General features: G+C 41.4%; 1 protein-coding gene across 1 annotated transcript; it reads left to right on the top strand.

Moving 5' to 3' along the window:
• Positions 1 to 16,321: 16,321 nt before the first annotated feature.
• On the top strand, positions 16,322 to 18,629 carry LOC147334997 (uncharacterized). Its single transcript, XM_086286036.1, has 3 exons — positions 16,322 to 16,532; positions 16,627 to 17,703; positions 17,812 to 18,629. The coding sequence occupies exons 1-3, from the start codon at positions 16,322 to 16,324 to the stop codon at positions 18,042 to 18,044; spliced, it is 1,521 nt and encodes a 506-aa protein (XP_086142162.1). The 3' UTR covers positions 18,045 to 18,629.
• Positions 18,630 to 22,673: the final 4,044 nt, after the last annotated feature.

Raw genomic sequence — 22,673 nt, 5'->3', positions numbered from 1 at the left:
TGAGCTGTTGTAGAGACCCACCTTTTAGCACATCCCAGCACACCCACTCACGTCATCAGATGCACCTTGTTTAGTTCTCTCACCTTTGATTGGGTGTGGTGCTTCTCTTCAATTGCACTCACCTGTCACACATTATATAAGGACTGCATTCACTTTTGGCTCACTCTTTCTTCACTCCCACACGGGGCGGCAGCTGAGGTGAGGTTCTGTTTGGGTTTTTATTTTATGTATTGTTTAAGGTAATGAGTAGTGATGGGCAGATGAAGCTTCATGAAGCACTGAAGCTTTTCATCCAATTGGTTCATCCCAGTGCAAAGCTTCTTGAAGCTTCATTTGCTCTAGCAGGACACCTACTGGACGTAAAAATATTAGTTGGCATGAATTTGAAGAGTGTGGCCTTTTGCACACAGCCTGTAAATGTCAACAACAAAAGGAGTGTGTAAAACATGTATATTGTAGTGATGGCAGTATACTGTGTATATTTATAGTGGCAGTATGGAAAATGATTATTTGGAAATGCTTGAAATGGAAATGATCATTTACTGTGAGGTGAGGTGTGGTTGGGGTGTGGACAGTAGTTGTGCTTTTGTAACGTTGAGGTATGGACAGCTACACACTGAGGCTCCTGCCTGTTCACATCTTATTCTGTAAAAACTGCATTTCCACTGCTTTTATGGCCTTTTTAGTGGGGAGAACATAGCTAGGATTTAATGATTTAACAAATCTTTTGAATCCTTTGTCCTCCACAATGCTAAATGGCTGGGAGTCCTCAATCACCATGTTAACCAGGTCTTCATCTATTTGAGATTGTTCTCCTGAGGAAAGACAACAAAAACAAAGCACAAATATAAATATCACACACGTAACTTATAACAGTTGTATAATATTGTTATATCATTTAGTAACATTACAGCATGCTATATTATCATTGCATTTGATGGCTCACCTGGTCTTGCTCCACAATCGGTGTCCCCCTTATTCTCATGCAAAGCTCTGTAGTGCCTAAGCATGGATGAGGTGTTGTTATATCCCAGCTCCCTGGCACATAGCAAACACTTCACCTTGTACAAAAGTCAAGACAGCTTAACATAAATTGTATTGCACCATCAGTATTATGAAAATACATCTTCTGTAGAAATTTACATACCTTGTTGGGAGGAATAAGATCAAAATGTTCCCACACAGGGGAGGACATCCTCCTCTTCTTAGCCGGCTCCATTCTCTCCTGACTTTCTCTCCTCACTCTCATAAACCTCCAAACGGTCTCCAAACTCTCACTAACCGCAACTCTCCATCAAACACCCACATTTTGAATGAAGTCTGAGGGGTTTATATCTGTCATAGCTCGCGGCAAAGTTCGAACCACTTCATGAACCAGTCACGTGGTACAGCCGGGCAGCGAGGCTTCGGACGTCATCATTTTCAGCTCCTCCCATAAATGAAGCAAGCCTCGATACGCGCATCGCGGAAACGCCCCCTCCATTACTCGACACAAGCTTCGAAGCCTCGATACAGAACGTCACATCACTAGTAATGAGTAACTTAAATCTCTGTTTTCTTTCAGCATTGGCAGTCCATGTGTCTTTCCTTCCTTCTTTGCCTTATTGATTTGGAGAATAAAAGGAAAACCCTGAGAATAATTAGATGAGTGCTGATTCTTATTCTAATCGGATGAGCCCATGATGCTGATTGCTTAAGCCCTGAACCTTCCTTCCTTCAAAACATGAGCACTTCTCCTTCAAGCGTATTTCTGGCAGGAAGACATTTACAAATAAACCGATGAATAAGTGATATCTATCCTTTGTTTGGTTTATGACTGTTCAGTGAGTATTAACAAACCGTGGTACTGAATAGGCCTGTAACCAGTGTTGCAAACTCCTCAGTAAGGAAAATCGCTATTGGTTGTCCTAGAAGTCGCTAAATGACGTCATCGCCTAATTTGCATAGTTGGTCATGCTAATGTAATTGTAACCTATGTTGTTGGAGAGAGAAATAACATCGTGGAAGAGAAAGTGAGTAAAAATGGTCCTAAATGCATTTAGAGTTTATTTAGAACTACAAATTAAATTTCTTTTAGCAATTGTTTTTTTTAATGTCACAATTCCAACCCTGCTCCTTTACCTGGGCTTGGACCGGCAAAAGTGACCCGAAATAGGCACTGGTGGAGTTACTTTGTGATCCACAAAACACATAAGAGTAAAAGAACTGACTGCGTTACAGCACCCGCTGCTTGTTGAGAGTAAAAGCGATATGCGCTTTCACGTCTTTTCTTTTTTTTTTTTTTTTTAGAGAAGTCGCTAACGGGTCTCATAACTCGCTAAATATAGCGGCTAAGTTGGCAACACTGCCTTTAACCTGTGAAGTTCAGTTTGTGGTCATGTCAGTTATTGTAACGTTGTGAAGAAAAGCACGCATTACAGGTGAATCTCATAGGAAAACGAAGAGTCAATATATTGTAGCGTCCCTCGACAGAAGACACAGACGATCAGAGTCAATATAATATGTTGGGAACGTCAGTCGGTAATCGTTCGTGAAGTTCTAACACACTACATCAGTCGGTAGGGAAATACTGGCAGGTACTAAAGAAACATTGAAAAAAAAAAACACCCACAAACTATAACAGAAGAAAGCTCTCAAAGTGTGTGGCTCTTAAAAGAGCCGTTTGATGGATTAGGGCGAATGAGTTTAACCGCCGAAGCCGTACAGAGTGCGGCCCTGACTCTTCAGAGCGTACACCACATCCATGGCGGTCACAGTCTTCCTCTTGGCGTGCTCAGTGTAGGTGACGGCGTCGCGGATGACGTTCTCCAGGAACACCTTGAGCACACCGCGGGTCTCCTCATAAATCAGACCGGAGATACGCTTCACTCCGCCACGGCGAGCCAGACTGCGGATAGCGGGTTTGGTGATACCCTGGATGTTATCACGGAGAACTTTACGGTGACGCTTGGCGCCTAGTCCTTTGCCACCCTTGCTTTTTTTTTTTAAAGCCTTTATTTTCAACATTCATGACAAATTAACAAGCAACAACACATAAAAAAGTTGCATCAAAATATTTGGCAATACTCAGAATAATTTACAATAGATACATTAATACAAAAGTTAAATTACTCAAACATGTTAACATTGATTATATCTTCAACAGATCCCAAGGTAAAGGACTATTCTTTTTTTTGTTCTAAAGTCTTCCTCCTTCTCAGGTCTGTAAGGATATTTTTGCACACAGCAACGCTATCTATCATTTTTTGCTCAATGACCACCTTGGCTCTGGTTTTCCAAATGTGGGTGTTAATGACACACATGATAAGCCAAAAGAGGCGTCTTTTACACTCGTACATTTTTTTCTTTAAACAGACCATATTTTATAGCTTGTATGTTGTTATCAATTTCAAACCCCATTTTAGTCATCTGTTGTCTGATTTCTACTGTTCTATAACAGGATAATAGTAAATGTTCAAGGGTTTCATCTTCGACACATCGTGACATAGGACATTCTTTGGTGGTAACATAACAGCTCCACTGAACCACCGCTCTAACGGGGAGGCGTCCAACAGAAATCAACCACACAGTGTCTCTCATATTTTCAGAGATTAATTTGTCATAGATATTTTTAACTACTAACGGGTATTCTTCTACGCCCACGCCCTTATATTTTATCTGTCCTTCATTATTTTTACTATTAATTAAATTGTATACTTGTTTAGTGCATACTTGTGTCCAGTTAATGTTAAGGTCTTTCCACTGTTCCATAGTGTCGCCAAAAAGGAGCTTATAATACGGTATATTGGATCTAGCCCTACCTTTTAATTTTTCCCATTGTGCTTCATTACCTCTAATCCATGGGGTTCCCCTATTAAGAGCGCTAAAAACATTTTTAATAAAAGGAATTCTCAAAGTGATACGGAGATGTGGCGCACCCAATCCACACTCTTTGCCTTTATACATTAAGGTTCGTTTCGTTACCTCACGGTTTGTTCCCCATATTAATTTAACACACAATTTGTTTAAAAGTAAAAGTGATTTGTGAGGAGGAGGAAAAACTGTGGCAAGGAAGAGAAGGTTAGATACTATATGGGTTTTGACTATATTTACTCGCGCTTTATAGTTAGTATTTTTATTTTTAATAAAACTTCTTCTTTAATTTCGCATTCCTTTTTAGACCAGTTTAACAACCAGGGGTCCCCTTTGTTGATCCAAATTCCCAAGACTTTCATTTCGTCATTTACTTGTATGTTTATTTTCGGCTTTTGTAGTGAGGAACCAAACCACACGCCTTCTGTTTTTTCTGGGTTTAATTTTGCCCCTGATGCCAATTCATATAGTTTGAGGTGAAAAAATAGCCTATCCAACTCGTCCTGGTTCCTAATAATAACTGTAACATCGTCGGCATAAGCCATAGCTGTCCATCATTAAAACAGTATCCTTTAATATTAATGTCTTTATTAATTAGTTTCAATAAGGGATTGATGGCTAAGACATACAAAGCAGCGCTTAGCGGGCATCCCTGTTTCACTCCACAGGAAGCATGGAATTGTTCGGTCAAACTTCCATTTACCTTGACTTGTATGATGAATTTTTCATATAACAATTTTACCATGGCGATGAAACCGTCCGGCATCCCATAGGCTTTCATAACCGCCCATATATACGAAAGAGAAAGATAATCAAATGCTTTCTTTTGATCTAAGCCAAGAATAAAAAAGTCAGAGTCTCTTCTGGAGTATATTACCTCTCTTAGGGTGCACAGATTATCCCACATCTGGCGACCTTTTATAGCACATGTCTGTTCCCTCACAATAATTTTATCTAATATATCTTCTAATCTTATTATTTTAGCTAATATTTTATAATCAACATTCATTATTGTTAATTGTCTATAATTATTTATATCACTTTTATCACCTTTTTTATATAATAAACACATCAGGCCAAAATAGAAAGACTCACATAATACTCCTTTTTCAAGCCCTGAATTCAAAGTTGAGGTTAAAAGTTCATTTACTTCCGCTATACCCAACTTGTAAAACTCAGCTGGGACACCATCTAAACCTGGAGTTTTATTGTTATTCAGTTGCTCAATAGCAGCTAAAACCTCTTCTTTTCTTATCACCCCAAGGAGTGAATCAAAAACAGAAGGTTCAAGAGGTTCAATAACACTTAACAATGATTGTAAAGTATTGCTGTCTGAAAGTAATGCAGAAAACATGGAAAAGCATTGTTCTCTGACAACGTATCTTTTCTCACTCTCATTGGCGGTTAATTTTCCACTTCCATCCCTAATCGAGGGGATAAAGATGCTACCACGTCTCCTCTGACCAGAGACAATCGCAAAGTCAGTGTTTCCGTTTTCATCACACCCTGCTGTTATCTGCATATTAAGTAATAATTCAGTATTTATCAATTCTATTTCTTTTTTCAACTCATCCATCTGATGTTCCTCTTCTTCGTTTCTTTTTTTTATACTTTAGACTTATATATGCCTTTACATCTTCATTATATTTCATATTCTTGGCATGATTTAACTCCCGACATTTAAATTTGAAGAAATCTTTTAAGCAAATCCCACAGTTCTATCTCAGAACTTACCAGAACTCTTAATTGCAATATTTTTTTAATTTCACATTTTAGTTCTTGTATTAGCGTCAGATTCCTCAAACACGCCGTATTTAATTTCCAATAGTTTTTAGGATAGTCAAGACCACACTGCATTGTAGCTTTAACAATCATATGATCAGATAGATCAGTCATATAGGTGTCATAATTAAGGGCGTGTATTGAAGAAGAAATATAAATCCTATCTATTCTAGTTTTGACATTTGTGTCAAATCTAGTAAAATGAATCTTTGTGGGATGTAATATTCTATAGAGATCTCTAAGGGAAGCATCTGCGCAAACCTGCGCTAAAAATTTACCTTCACGATTGATCTTAAAAGGCGTTGTAGCAACTCTATCACTTTCCTCCGTTACAATATTAAAATCGCCACCCATTATTAAATTAAAACCCACTTCCAAGAGCTGCTTCATTTTTTTTAACAGCCTCATTTTCTTTGTCCTTTCAGGTGCAGTATAAACATTGATGATCCGCATCTTCTGTCCATGATAAAAACAGTCAACTAAAAGAAGTGTACTGGCCTCGTAGAACCACTTTCTACTATCCAGGAGTTAAACACCTCCACACAAAAGTCACTGACGCCAGAGTGGGTTTAGACTTTGCTTTATATGGCAGGTGTGAAACTGTAACAACAAAATACAGTATATATGAGTGACAAATTAAATAATTACTTGAGGAGCTGCGTGACCAAGTGCTAATGCTAACACCAAACAACTGTCTACGAACCATAAATTAGCACGCGTAAAACAGCATCTAATTAACTGCTATTAATCAACATAAAAGTGCCAAACAATAATGCATACTCACAGGGAATGCCTTTTTATCAGCCTTTCACAGCATAAATCACAGCATAGATCACATTCAGTCGATTGTCTGATTCTTTCTTACACTTCCCCCGTCTGCACACGGACCATGCCTTTCTCTTAAAGGGCCAGTGCACTAACCAAACAAATCAAACATGTACAAATTTGACAACAGTCAGAACACTCCCCGCCTGGTATCTTAGGGATACCACAACAGATATCTAAACATCACTAGATAACAGAAAAACCATTTCAGAAATGGGTCTATAATAAGTCTTAACATTCCCCTTGGAAGCAACTCTAACTTCGGCTTTTCTGATGATTCCATCTTCACTCGCAACTGTCTTTTCAATTACGCCCATTGGCCACTCATTTCTTCTTGTTTGTTTGTCCTTGAGGAGAACAACATCTCCCTGTTTAATGTCAATGTTCTTGTGGTGCCACTTTTGACGAATTTGGAGGCTGTGCAAGTATTCCTTGCGCCATCTGCTCCAGAAGGTGTCTGCAAGGAACTGAACCCGCTTCCAATGGCTTCTGAGCATTTCTTTGGGTCCTACATCATCACAGATGGTGGGTACAACTCCATTCTTTTGTGTCAGCAGCATCGCCGGTGAGAGAATGTGAGGATGTTCTGGGTCTGATGATACTGGCAACAACGGTCGTGCATTCAGTATAGCTGTGACTTCCGCAAGAAATGTGATCAAGATCTCATGAGTGAGTTGAACACGACCAGTTTGCAGCAGCATGTTATCAAGTATTCGCCGTGCTAAACCAATCATCCGTTCCCATACTTCCCCCATGTGGGAAGAATGGGGAGGATTGAAAACCCAGGAACACTTCTGGTCCTGCAGAAAGTGTTGCACTTTGTCCTTCTCTGGTGCATTTGTGGCCATCTCTTTGTGAGCACCAATGAAATTAGTGCCGCAGTCCGAGCGCAGTTGTTTTGCGGGTCCTCGGAGGGCGAAGAAACACCTCAGTGCATTAATGAAACTTGAAGAGCTCATCTCCTCCACTACTTCAATGTGGACAGCTCTTGTACACAGGCACGTGAATAATATTGCCCACCGCTTCCTGTTTGCTTGTCCCCCTCTTGTACGCCTTGTAGTTACTTCCCATGGGCCAAACATGTCCATGCCTACGTAAGAAAAGGGGGGCTCAACTTGGAGGCGATCTACGGGCAAATCACTCATTAATTGCTCTTCAAACTTCCCTCTCAGTTTCTTGCATGTCACACATTTACTTATGACTCTGCTAATACATCCTTTTCCTCCTACAATCCACAAGCCACTCTCTCGGACAGCGCCCTCTGTAAAATGCCTGCCTTGATGGCTTACTTTCTCATGGTGGTGGCGCACAAGGAGGGTAGTGATGTAGTGACTGCCTGGCAAGATAATAGGGTTGGTGTCTTTTACTCCCAGCCCCGCGCGATTAATGCGACCACCAATTCTCAGCAGATTGTCACTTCCAATCACAGGGTTTAGTTTTACCAGCGGGCTGTTTTTTGGGAGGTTCTGTTTTTCAGAGATCCGCTTTATCTCGTCTGCATATGTTTCAAACTGCACCTTTTTAATGATCATTGTCTCTGCTTGATCTAACAGTTCTGGGGTGATGGCCGTTTTACAGATGTGCCATCCTTTACAGTTTGGCTCAACGTTTGATTGTGAAAAGCATTGTGCGATGTGAATCAGGTTTGACATGGTTTTCCGAAGTGAGCGCCATGTGGAGAAACGCTCCCAACGTCCTGAGCCCAAAACTTCCTTTGTTATGTTAGTGCAAAGTGTCTTTACCTCTGGGCGCACCTCTGCGTCGTTGTCTGGGTCCAGCAGTTTGTAATCAGTCTGCTCTAGATGGATGTATGAAGGGCACTGGAGAAACGCTGGACCTGTGAACCATGTCGTGTGTTCTAACTCAGCGGCTGGAACTGATCGTGAGCCGTGGTCAGCAGGATTCTGGTCGGTCGTAACGAAATGCCATTGCTCTGGAGTAGTTGACTCTCTAATACGACACACACGATTGTTTACATAGACATAAAAACGTCTGGATTGGTTGTGAATATAACCAAGAACCACCTTGCTGTCTGTATAGAAACTAGTTTTGTCTATGGGGTGATCAATCTCTTCACATATGACCTCTGCCATTTCAACCGCCATTACTGCGGCGCAGAGTTCGAGCCTAGGTACAGTGAGCTCTGGCTGTGGAGCGAGTCGTGCCTTACCTAGGGCAAACCCAACCTCTGTCTTGCCATCCCCAGTGGTGACCTTGAGGTATGAAACTGCACATATTGCCTTCATGGACGCATCTGAAAAGACACAAAGTTCTACACATTTAGCCTGTAACAGTGACATCTTAGTGTAAGTGCGTGGAACGTTGACTTTGCTGAGGCATTGGAGGGACTGTTGCCATTCTATCCATCTGCCTCTCAGATCCTCTGGGAGAGGTGAGTCCCACTCTGTTGTCTGTAGCGACAACTCTCTTAGAAGCAGACGTCCTCGAACGGTGACTGGGGCCAAAAACCCAAGCGGGTCAAACACACTGTTCACAGTTGAAAGGACTCCTCTTCGTGTGTATGGCTTTTCAGCATGAGGAATGTGAAAAGTGAAATAGTCCTCCATTATATTCCACTTTATTCCAAGACTGCGCTGATCTGGGAGTTCATCCTTGAACAGATCCAGATTTTGGAGATCCTTGGCTCGGTCTTGAGGTGCGAATGCGTCCATCACTTCAACCTTATTTGATGCTATTTTTAAGAGGCGAAGGTTTGAGTCTGCTAGCATGTCTTGTGTCCGTTTCAGGAGGTCGATAGCATCCTGTCCGGTGGGGACAGACTTTAAAGCATCATCCACATAAAAATCACGCTCAATGAAATTGCGGACATCTGACCCGTATTTGGCTTCTCCCTTTTGCGCGGCCCTCCTCAAACCATATGTGGCCACAGCCGGCGAGGGGCTGTTTCCAAATACATGCACGCACATTCTGTAATCCACGAGCTCTTTCTGTGGATCGTTGTCTTTGTGCCAGACAAACCTCAGTACATCTCTGCAGTCCTCACGCACCAGGAAGCAATAGAACATTTGCTGGATATCTGCGGTTACTGCGACTGGATGTTTTCTGAACCTCACTAGCACACCTAATAGACTGTTGTTCAGATTAGGTCCTGATAACAGCACTGTGTTGAGCGACATACCTTCAAACTGCGCGCTGGAGTCAAATACCACTCGGATTTGTGACGGCTTTTGAGGATGGTACACTCCGAAATAGGGCAGGTACCAACGCTCTTTGTTCTCTTGTACTGGGGGTGCGAGCTCCGCGTGCCCATTGTCCAACATTTTCTGCATAAAGTCTATCAGGTGAACTTTCATTTTTGGGTTTTTGTCTAGAGTTCGTTCAAGTGACTTGAGGCGACTGAGTGCGTAGCGGCGATTGTTAGGCAGCAATGCTCTGGGCTGGCGAAATGGCAGTGGAGCCACCCAGCTTTGTGACTCATCCTGGAAACACTCATTGTCCATGATATTCAGGAAGTGCAGATCTTCCATGGAGGGTGCAAGCTTATTGTCGTTCTTGGTCTGGCAGAAAACATTGTTTCCTATAGTTCTGTTTTGTGTTCTGTCCTTTATGTTTGAACCACCAAGTACTAAGTGTCGATTTAAGAGACTGGTGTCTGGCTTGACAGTAAAGTGGCTTTCGCACGGGGAAAAATGAGTTGGCCTTCCATCCGATAGAACGTGAGTCTTAAAGGTAGAGACCTGGGAAGGCTTATGAGTATTGCCTAAGCACACATCTCCTATTATCACCCAGCCTAAGTCCAGTCTCTGTGCGTATGGTGCATTGTGCGGACCATTGATCTGACTGCGCACTTTGTGAACTCTCAAAATGTCTCTTCCAAGCAACAGCAAAATGTCTGCACCACTGTCTAAGGGTGGTATTTTGTGTGCTATGCCTTTGAGGTGACTGTGTGCATAAGCCGCGGAGGGAGTGGGAATTTCCTCTCTTTTGTTAGGAATCATGTTGCATTCAATTAACATGGGCAGCTGAATAGCGAGGGAGCTATCGATTGCCTCTATCATATACCCAGAGGCTCTTCTGCCAGAAGTGAGACCTACGCCACTGCATGTCTGGAGGGTGTATGGCTCTGCCTTACCATTAACCTCGAACATGTCAAAAAACTCAGAGCGTGCTAGTGAAACGTTACTCTGGTCATCTAGCATGACGTACATTCTCTGGCGTTTACTAGGATCGTTGGCAGGGTAAACGTTAACTAGGCATATTTTTGAGCAAGATTTCCCAGAAAATCCTTCCCCACATACCTCAGTGCAACTTGAAACAACTGCAGTCTCTTTTAATTCTCGTTTTTCCCCGCCGTGACTTGTTGCAGGCTGAAGAGCTTTGGGAAGGTGGGGAACATCTGAATGCAGAGCTGTTGGGTGCTTATCACTGTTACATTCAGAGCATTTGATTTCTGCTTGACAGTCGCGAGCTACGTGTTTGTTAGAAGCGCAGCACTTGAAACAGATGTTGTGTTGCTTTAATATTGCCTTTCGTTCCTGAATTGGCTTTTCTCTGAAACTTCTGCACTGTTGTAAGGCGTGAGGTTTGTTGTGCACAGGACAACATTTGTCCGGTCCTTCCTCAGATATGGCTATAACGTTGGTTTTATGCACTGAAACTGACCTGCGGTTGTTGCTTTAACCATCTCCAAGCTTGTCCCTTTTAACTCCGGAGTTGCAGGTTGACAGCAGATTGAAGCTTGGGTCGTTGCGTGCCTTTGCTTGTGTCTGTATGAACTGTAAGAAGAACGTGAATGGAGGGAAGGTTACCCTGTGCCGCTGTTTGTAGTGTGAGCCTTCCATCATCCACTTGTCTTGTATCCCATACGGCAGCTTATCCACAATGGGAGCGACACCTCGCGCTGTATCGAGATAGGAGAGTCCATGCAAGTACCCTTCTTGTTTCGCTGCATTTATCTCCTGCAACAGATCACTCAGCTCTCTTAGTTTTTGATTGTCTCTGGGCCCTATTTTAGGAAATTGATCAAGCTTGGTGAAAAGAGCACTTTCAATGGCTTCTGGCGACCCATAGATTTCTTCTAGTCTCTCCCAGATTAGCTCTAATGCCACAGCTGGGTTTGTTATGTTTACAGCTTTGATGCGATGTGCATGCTTGGTAGATTCTGCGCCAAGTGATTTTACAAGGAGGTCTATTTGTTCAGACGCCCTAAGCTCTAGAGTGTCAATGGCGTTGATGAAAGATGACTTCCAAGATAAATAGTTCTCCGGCTTGTCATCAAACTTGGTGAGTTCAGAGGTTAACAACTGACTTCTCATTAAATATTTGGCAAGCTCATTAGAGTCCCTAGAGGAATTTGGATCTGGAGGGTAATACCGAAAACGTCCAGCAGAGGGTGGTGTAAACCCTGGTGAGACATGGCTGAGGTGCTGCTGATAGTTAACAGAGTGTAACTGTTGTCCTTGCCTTTCAGGTGAGTAATCTCTTTGATCAGGGGGTCTGAGGGAGCCATAGTCCTTTGGTGCTGAGGGCAGTTCATCCGGTGACATGTCCAGTGGCTTAGGTCGATTTGCATACTCGCCTTTTCCTATTTTGACGTCCTTTGATTTGACTGAATCACTGCGTGCCTGATGCATATTGACATAGTCTGTAGTTCGCTCATGAGAACTCTGTGTCTCCTTTGGTAAGCTCAGGTGCTCATCACTCATGTCAAAACTTGCAACAGCAGACTCCAAGACAGCTGCTTCAGCGGCTGCGGCCTCAGCTTCACTTTCTTTTGCTAGAACATCAAGCTTTGCATCTAATTTTGCTCTTTCTACTTTAAACTCAACTTCCTTCTTTGCAAACTCAGCTCTTTTTTGGGCAGCTTCAGCTTTAGTGCGGGCAGTAGCGGCGGCTAACATTACACTTGCAGTGGAAGAGCGGCTAGATTTCTTTGACGTCGTGGATCTTACTTCATATCCTTCTTTCTCCATCTTTAAGCTGATTGAATGCACATTTATGCTGACTTGGTGTCACTGCGTCTGTCGTGCTGGTCTGGATACAGCGTGTAACAATGCAGTCTTCATCGTTGTAGTAGGGTGTCCCTTTTCACTGTACTGGCCTCGTAGAACCACTTTCTACTATCCAGGAGTTAAACACCTCCACACAAGTCACTGACGCCAGAGTGGGTTTAGACTTTGCTTTATATGGCAGGTGTGAAACTGTAACAACAAAATACAGTATATATGAGTGACAAATTAAATAATTACTTGAGGAGCTGCGTGACCAAGTGCTAATGCTAACACCAAACAACTGTCTACGAACCATAAATTAGCACGCGTAAAACAGCATCTAATTAACTGCTATTAATCAACATAAAAGTGCCAAACAATAATGCATACTCACAGGGAATGCCTTTTTATCAGCCTTTCACAGCATAGATCACATTCAGTCGATTGTCTGATTCTTTCTCACACTTCCCCCGTCTGCACACGGACCATGCCTTTCTCTTAAAGGGCCAGTGCACTAACCAAACAAATCAAACATGTACAAATTTGACAACAGTCAGAACAAGAAGTCTTCCAGGAATAATGTCTCTTCGTTTTATTATGTTCACATTTGAGTCTTTAAAAAAGATACCAACTCCATCTGCACTATCCTCCCCGATTGAAATTATTGAGTGCCCCGGACACCACATTTGAGTTAGTGCAGATATATCATTGTCACTTTTCAGTCTCATCTCTTGTAGGCAGAGAATTTCATAATTTAGCTTTAATAAATTTTCAACTTTCCTTTTTCTGTATCTTTCTGATTGTAACCCTCTAACATTCCATGTTATTATTTTAAGAGTACTCATATTTATGTAATAGGAGGTTATTCGGTAGAGGGAGGGAACATTGTAGATTCAACATTACCTTGCGAAGGGCTGGATCGATTGTCTTTTCTCTTATCTCTGCTATAAGACGCCATCGAGACACTTCTTTTCCTTCCCCCTTTTGTTGTTTCATTGACCAACTCCTCCATTGCAGGATGCTGTTTGTTAAGAAAAATCCCTGTTTGTGGATCCACATCATCTCGTCTTGCAGGATCATCTGTAGGAGAAATCTCCACAGGAGTCGAAATGGGTGATTCTTCACTATCACTTGCACTTAGGTAGCTTTCTGATTAATTTTCTTCCTCGCTTTCCCTTCGCTCGTCATCGCTCTCACTTTCCACATCAGAGGTTTGTGAGAAGGATTGGTCTCCCGGTTCTTCTCCACTTTTTACTGTTATTTCTTCAAGTTGTCTTGAGAGCGTCAAATCCTCCTCTATGTTGTTATTGTCTGTCTGCGGCTCTGTTACTCCTGGAAGATTTGTTGTGGTACAGTTACCGGGTTCTTGTCCTGAAACAGCGTCAGGGACAGCCAATGGATTTATTAAACGATCATATTGCAGAGGGCAGGTCTGTGTCATGTCCAGTAAGTGGTTGTAAGCATATGTTTACAAAAAAGTCATCATTTACTTCTCACATGTGTAGGAAGCATAAAGCTTGTTCCCCAGATGGTATTGATGACATGTACAAGGAATCTCATCCTCAGCCCCCAAATGACAGTACAGAATATTCAGAAAACACACATGAAGCCATGCCATCTGCTAGTTCAGCCAGTGATATGCCAGAGAAGGATAGTCATTCTTATCTCAGAAACATGTGTCTCTTTTACCTTAAACTGCAAGGACAGCTGCTAATTCCTGCCTCTACTATACAGAGTATTGCTGAGAAAATGCAGAATGTGCACGAATTGGGTCAAGCCTACACAATTAATAAGGTAAGTTGTTTACTAAAAAATGAAATGAACCTATCAGATGAAGCAGTCACTAAAATCTGTGACTGCATTTAAGAGTCAGATTTGTTCTCTGCTTGCCATCAGGGACAACTAGGAACAACACACACCAGAAATCAAACATTCAAAAAAATGTTTAAATGCACAGAACCCAAGAAAGTGCCATTGGGAATGGATGAAAACATGACAGAAAAATGTGCTTACTACATACCAGTTGGAGAAACCCTGAAGAGCTTTTTAGAGTCACAGTTATGGATTAATACACAGTCACAACAGTTTGGGGGTCCTGATGTAGAAATTTTTAAGGATTTATATGATGGCAAAATTTTCAAATGTCACCAGTTCTTTAATGAAAACCCTGAAAGCCTCAAACTGATTTTGTACCAAGATTCATTTGAGGTAGTGAATCCCCTGGGTTCTGCTAAAAAGGCACACAAACTTCTTGCATTCTCTGTCATTAGCAAATTTACCCATTCATTTGCGTTCAAATACAGATAACATGTTTTTAGTCTTGTTGTGTGTTGAGAATGACTTCAAGCGTTTTGGAATAGCCAAAGTTTTCTCAGAGTTGTTGGCAGATCTGAAATCCTTGGAGACAGATGGAATAGATGTAGATGGAGAAACAGTAAAAGGGGGTCTTTACTGTATTGCTGGGGACAACTTGGGTTCTCATTGCATAGGAGGGTTTACAGAAAACTTCAGCTGCTCTCAATATTTTTGCAGGTACTGTGAAGTAACACGAAGGGAGTTTTATGCTGATCCGAATGCCTGTGGTCCTCCACGCACTCCAGAGACATATGACGGGGCTGTTGCTGATCTCCAGTCTGAAACTATCCAAGACGTCAGAGGAATAAAGGTAAACTCCATCTTCAATACCCTTCAGTCTTTTCATGTATCCCAGCCTGGTCTCCCACCTTGTCTAGGTCATGACCTCTTTGAAGGAGTTGTGTCATATGATCTAGCACTGTACCTGAAGAACATTATAAAAAAGAAAAAATGGTTCACATACTCCCTTTTAAACAGACGCATTAAACAGTTTAAATATAAAGGATCCGAAGCACTTACAAAGCCATGTACTGTCAAACCTGACGGATCCAAATTATCAGGGCAAGCCGTTCAAAACTGGAACCTTTTGAGATTGCTGCCAGTTTTGATTGGTGACAAAGTACAAAACCATGAGGATGAAGTATGGCAGTTAGCTCTCCAGTTGAAAGACATTGTGGATCTTATTTGTGCTCAGAGCATTTCCTTGTCCCAGATAGCATTCGCTGACATTTTGATCCAAGAATATTTGGAGATGAGAGAGATGTTGTTTCCTGGAATTAAACTAAAACCCAAGCACCACTATTTGCGCCATTATTCAGCACTGTTGTTGAAATTTGGTCCATTGATGAGGTTATGGACGCTTAGGTTTGAATGTAAACACAGTTACTTCAAAAGATGTGCCAGACACTTGAAAAGCTTCAAAAATATTTGTCAAACTTTGTCAACACGTCATCAGATGTATCAGGCTTATCTTTTAGCAGGGCAAGAATGCCGTGAACTGCTGCAAGTGAAGGAGAGCTGTGTGTTTTATCCCAACCTCTACAGTGACACTATTCAGCATGCGGTCAGGGAGTTAGCTTTTTCAGAAAGCAATACCACAGTTACCACAGACATTCAGTACAAGGGCACTGCATATAAAAAGGGACAGTTTCTTGTGTACAGAAATGACGAGTGTACGGAGTTTGGTGAACTTCTACTCATCTTGATTCAAAATGACACATCTGTGTATGTTCTAATGGATATCCACAAAGGCATCTTCCTCTCAGAATACCATCTGTATTCTGTGACAAAGGACAGTCTTGGGTTACAGTGTATCAACATTAATGACCTGCCTGATTTCTATCCTTTGGTATCATACATTCTTGAAGGATACCGAATCATTCCACTAAAGCATAGTATTGTGGCAAAATAATGTCCAACTAATAGCTCACTTCTCACTGTAAATAGTTTAACATTAATATAAGTGTCACCTGATCCATACCCTGCTCCATCAAGTGTATGAGCTGTATGTGATTTTCTATTTTGTTTGGATGTGGCATTTCTTCTTCAGTGCAAGTATGAGTGACTCAGAGCGAACCTTCCTAGATGTCGCCATCACGGAGGTCCTACCAGAACTTCAAGCTGTGAACAAAATCATCCTGGAGGAGCACTTGCAGTCCATTGGAGTTGAGACAAGTGATGATCTACGCTTCGTAACGGAGGCAGATTTGATGACAGCATTAAGACCTGTACAAGCAAGAAAGCTTCTTTCTGCTTGGAAACAGAAATGTAAGTAAAAACAACTATTCAAACTCAAAAGCAGAGATGGTCATGAACAGACATACAGTGTGAATCATAATTGTATTTGTTTTGTAATTGAAAGACCAAACTCCAGAGAACAGCTCGCTATCATCTGTGGAAGCCTCATCAACCCAGTCGCTGTCATTGCTCTCACTTTCACCCCAAAGTCTATCGTCGACCTCCACCAGCAGCCCAGGATGTGACACACAATGGGATGACAACTTTGAAATTCCATGGAGTAAACTTCCTGCAGAAGTGATGCATTTTCTTGAGAGGGGGAAAAGGCCTCGCCCAAAACTGAGGAGGCAAATGGTCCGGATTGTTGTGACTGAGATGATGGAAAAATGCCCACATGTAGGTAGAAAACATTCAATTGACGTTGCAAGAAAAATGGTGGCAAAATATCCCAATTCTCTGCAAGATTTAATAGAGGGTGAGATTGTTGGCGCAGGCTACCTTTCACTTGTCAAACAGTTGCAGAACAGAATTGAAAATGTAAGGCGCACTTCAACACCCAAAATAAGAAAAAGAAAACATCAGACTGACTCAGACCACACAGACGAGATCCCTTTAGAAGAAAGAGCAGCCATGCAGGATACATACAGGTGCATTAAATGGAATGTAGAATTTCTGCCTCTTGAAGAAACTCCAGAGAGCCAACAGCAAAAGATGGAAAAACTCAAGGTGATGTTCCAGCAAGCTGATGCCAATCCAGAAGAGGTAAAAAGTCTAATGAAGTCCACTTACTACACACAACGTCTGCATGTCAATCAGGGGAAAAGTATCAAATGCCTTAGGGAGGAGTGGCCGTTTTGGTTTGATGAACTTGGCATGTCTGTCCACTTCAAGGAACTTACTGGGATTGACCTCAAAGAGACATTCACACGTAATTTGGATTTGAAGGGGAAAAGGCTACTGGACTACTTGACCACAGTTGCTGTCAGCAAAAGCAAGGTGTTGCTTCAGACTTATGCAAGGCTTCAGAGGATGCGGGGACCGCAGAGTGGCTGCTCAGATGATGTGAAAGAGATGGTCCTGCTTCTGCTCAGCTACTTTGAAGAGAAGGAGGAGTCCATGCTTCTCTGTGTTGAAGATACATGTCTGGCAGATGAGGTACAACTGGAGCAAGTGTCTCTGACACCCACTATTATCGTGTGTGGTAAGTTTGTTTCATAGCTCTCTCTCTCTCTTTTTAAGTGCACTTTTTATAGAATGTCATGTGACTGCCGTGTTTATTGATATAACCTGTTAAATAATTTGTTGACAGGACAGTCCTGCTATTCCTCAAGAAGATACACGCTGAGTATTGATCGGAACCTCGTCAGCACAAACATATCCTCCTTCATTTCTGCACTGTGCCTCATGTTCGGGAGCTACTACAATTTCAACATCCATTATCCATGTGGGCTGGCTTCCACTTTAGAGTTTCTTCAGAGGCGAACAAATATGGCTTTGTTATTTCTCATAACTGAGACTCTGGGATCTGGAGTCTGGCTTTGATGTGGTTCGAGTCCAGGTCTGGCTCTGAGTCTCGGTCGGCTTTGGAGCCGGTTTCAGTTGTTTTTTCTGTTTTTTGTTGTTGTTGTTTTTTTTTTTTGTTTGTTTTTTTTTTTTTTAAATACATTAACAGTCTGAATCCGGGTCCAAGCCTGGCCGAGACTCAGGGCTAGACCAAGCGTCAACTGACGTCTGACTACCTATAACCTTTGCTTTGGATTTTAACAATGCTAAAGTGTGACATATCACTGCAGAAGGGTGCCAATATTTTTGACCATGCATTGTTCACTTCCCCACAGCATTTTGGTTATACTTTGTCTTGAACGTGGTCATGGCCATGACTGTGTGTATATATGTATATACTTAATTTTTACTTACTTTGTACGTGTATTTTAACTGATCAATTATAAAAATGCTTAATAAACTTTTATATGATTTTTATTCTACAGGTGTTTCTTCTCCATAAACCCAGAAAAAGGAACCAAAGTAGAGAACAAAAACTCAAAGCGTCGTCTCAGTGTGAACCCTCGAGTCCTCACCCTGATTCAGGATCTCGCCGACCACGAGTGGCGCTAAGCCTAAATCTTGACTCTCTGTGGACTGTTAGTTTTACTTTGTTAATTTTGTTCCACAATGTGTACTGGAACCTTTTACTGGTCGAATGCATGAAGCCAATTCATGAAGATGTTCTTTCTTTGTAGGAATGTTCTTTATTTACATAAGAAAAGAAAAAAACAACATGCTGCTACTGCAGTGTTTTTAGACCACATGTGTAGGTGTGTTTCACCACGTGGTTTTGCTGATGTTTTCTTACCAGGGCCATGATTGTGGTGACAGCAGGGTGCGTGTTGCGTTGCACGGTGATTATGATCATTTTTGGCACAATATGTGGGGTTTTTTTTGTTTTAAAGTCTTAACAGGTTATTTAACTTTTTCTGGTGGAGGGTCTAACAAATGCTTGTTTCATGAACATGGTTCTTGCTTTGCAGGAATGTTCCACAGCTTTTATAGCCGATATTTTGATTGAATTGTGTAGTTGCTGTGTGCCTTGCATATTGTGTTAGTTGGAAAAATGGATCCATTTGCTGTCATTTTGCGAATGTGGCTGCAAAATAAATTTCCCAAAAGTGATATTTTCCTCTCTTGTGTTTTCTCAAGATGTATTTTTGCATGTTTGGGTGTAGGTGTAGCAGTAAGAAATTTGCTGGGTTATGGTTAAAATTTTACATTAAAACATATAATATTCAGCATAGATTTTGTGTATAATTTACAGAGCAGCTCCATTTAATATGCACAGTTTCACCGTAGTTCTACCATTTTAAATTAGTTCTTTGTACGATATTTCCCTGTTAATTTTGCAGTTAATGATCCACAAAAAGCATTTATTACTTGTAAAAGATACAGGAAATAGTGTATTTATATATCACATCTATGTGTGAAATTAACTTCTTTTTCCTGTAGATTTAACAGTTTTAATCTGAGATTCATTCACTGTAAATCAATTTACAAGTTGCATCTGTAAAGCGCTTTTACAGGAAGTCCCTGGTAACCCCAGCTGCCAGGGTTTTCCTGTAAAAACAGCACTTTTTTTTTTTTTTTTTTTTTTTTTTTTTACAGTGTATCTTCCCTTTGGCTTCACCTGCAGAAGTGCCAAGGTAGGTCTCCCCTGCGTAATTGCTTTTCCCTTTGTCCGGAGCACGCGCTGGGCTGTTCAAATCACGGACAAACAGTATCCCACATTCTTGATTTTTAGTTCACAAACACTTGTTGTAATGACTAACTACTCCTGACATTTTGGAGATGTTAGCTCTTTATACAGTAAAGTTACAGTGGGATACAAATAACATCAGGCTGATCCTGCCACAATTTGTTCCCCGTTCAAATCACGGACTAACTGGATCCCACAGCTGTTTATGTTTTTGAACCCATTTTGCACAGAGGCATTTTTTGAAAAATGTATTGATAGCAATGTTGAATATTATTACACAGGGGAAAAACAACTACATGTAAAATAATCACACTGTGATGCCTCTGCCTTTCTAAATGGAGGGACAGTAACTGCGTGTGTATATGTAAGCTGTAAAACCTGCAGATAGTCAGATTAACAGTATTTTGTCTCTATCTGCCATTCTGCAATTCATCTCATGTAAACAATAACGTGACGCACAGCGTGACGTGAAAAAAGGCACATCCCTTTGATGTTGCGTGATAAACTCTGTATTCATCGTCCATGCATAAACGGTTGGAGGATGCGTTTGTGCGTGTGTGTGCGTGGGGGGGTTCTTAATGAATTTTGAAGCCTCCTCAGGTGAAGAAAATCTGTGCTTTGCTCCATTATGTTTTATTTCTAGAGTGGCAGGGTAGAGCAGGGAGTATTCCACTCCTCTTTCCCTCAACTCCAACTTGATTTGTTTAAAGGACACACGCCGGTCCATGGTTAGTCGGGAGTAATCCGAAAAAAAAACATTATCTTCGCCCCACACCATAGAATCTGGCCTTTCTCTCTGGCCACCCGAAGAATGCATTCTTAAGCACATAATTACTTCAGTAACTTGAGAGAGCTGATCTAGATACAATATTGATGTCGAGCTTGTAGTTTTGGGGTCCCATGTTGGCTGAGAGAGTCCTGTGCCTCTACCTAGTCCACAAATAGAAAAAAAAATCTCTGGTGTTTGTTCACTGAGTCCTGAAAAATCTGTGGAGGGTCTCGTAGGCTGACAGATGTTGAGGTTTCCTTTTACTATGAAAAATAAACTGAGACCTGCTTTACAGTTAGGGTTTCCAGAGAGGATCTGCACACTCTGATACAGACATGCTCTGTTGAATAAGGGGTGACACCTTGCAGTGTGGTCAGAGTCAAAGACCAGCCATCTGTGATAAATGTCTGCTAACAGAATAGGTCTGGTGACTAACTTTGCTTCTGCAGATTTGTTGTTTGTTTGTATTGTTTGCTGCCCTGATTGGGGAGTCTCTTCTAACTGAGCTGGTCACACACTAAACCAACACATCACATAATGATGGTGACTGTGAAGTTCACCATGCAAGAAACGACAGAGTTTCTATGTTCATACACAAATTTGTAGTAACCAAATCAGTTTACAATTAAATGTTTTAATTTTTTCTAACAGAAAATAAATGCAATAAGTTAAAAAGCCATAAATATTTCTTTATTCCACTAATCTGATCAGACACGTTGGTGAAGAATTACAGAATTTCCCCATGTTGTTCTTTACGTGTGAAAACACTGCACTGAAACTGATGGGAAATACAAAAGGTTTCTTCAACCTGATAGTAAAGTGTCAGACACAACAGTGTCTATGAATTCTAACACTGAAATGACATCAGGAGCTCACAAAGCTTTTAAATTAGAGTAACACTTAAGGTCAGTGGATTAGATTGAGGAGAGGAAATAATTCCACTGATCTCTGTTAGTTTCTGATCTTTCTTCTTTTTAAACTTTTTGAAAGTAGATGGTGCAAACAAACTGTATCAGGCCTACCTCATAAGAATAAGAACATGTTACCTAATTATAGCCTTACTAGATCTCGTATTGTCTTTTTAAAGCCACACTTACAAACACAAAGTAAAAGAAGGTGAAGGAATTTATAAAAACAGAATTACAGATAAACTACTTACTGTTTTGGGCTCTCTGTCCTTCCCCTGGATGATAGGTTTGTGGTAGTGAAGCATGAATCTCTCTGGGGACTTTGTGTTTGAGTAAAAATTTGCCTGTTGTTCTTATGAACCCTGTGTCACATGTGTTTAGCTGGTTTCAGCTTCATGTTTGTTTTCTTTTTTGTCCCTGTCAAGTTTGTGCATCTTAGTCTCTGTCTCAGTGTTTGTTTCCTGTTTTATTTCTGTCTTATTTTGGCCCTTTGTGCATTTAGAATAGAATAGAATAGAATACTTTTATTTGTCAATTTCTTCAAATGTACTTGCCATACAAAGGAATTGAAATTACGTTTCACACTGTCCCATGCGTAGACATTGACAACAATAAGGTGCAGATGCACAACAAAAACAGCCCTAACAATAAAGTAATAAATAGTAATATAATAATATAAATAGTGCTAAAAGAAATACTAAAAATATATATATAGTTGCAGGTGTGTGCAATTGCAATGCAAGTCAGGAATGTTTTCAGTTCTTGGTTCAGAGAGTGTTTCCTTGTTGGAGAGTGTGCGTGGGTGAGGGGGAGTAGAGTCCAATCTGTCTTCCTATACTTCTGCCAATCTGGTGATTCTGCTGGCTGGGAGCCGGGAGGGAAGAGAGTTCAGCAGTCTCACAGCCTGGTGGATGAAGCTGTTGGTGAGCCTGGTAGTGCGGGAGTGGAGACTTCTGTATCTCTTTCCAGAGGGCAGGAGGCTGAACAGACAGTGCGCGGGGTGGGTTGCATCGTTGACAATTGTGATGGCTTTGCGGGTGAGGCGAGTGGTGTAAATGTCTTGCAGGGAGGGGAGTGGTACACCAACTATCCTCTCAGCTGTTCTCACAATGCGTTGTAGAGCTTTTCTGTTATAGTCAGTGCAGCTACCGCCCCACACAGTGATGCAGCTGGAGAGGATACTTTCAATAGCGCCTCTGTAGAATGTAGTCAGGATGGGTGGTGGAGCACTTGCCCGCTTGAGTTTG

This window comes from Aulonocara sp. 'chitande type north' Nkhata Bay, linkage group LG3 (assembly GCF_057382095.1).
Source record: "Aulonocara sp. 'chitande type north' Nkhata Bay isolate Kocher_YH1m ecotype deep benthic linkage group LG3, A_spYH_male_GT1.1, whole genome shotgun sequence".
Lineage (NCBI taxonomy): Eukaryota > Metazoa > Chordata > Actinopteri > Cichliformes > Cichlidae > Aulonocara > Aulonocara sp. 'chitande type north' Nkhata Bay.
Note: the sequence above shows the minus strand (reverse complement) of the source record. Positions and strands in the feature narration are given on the sequence as shown.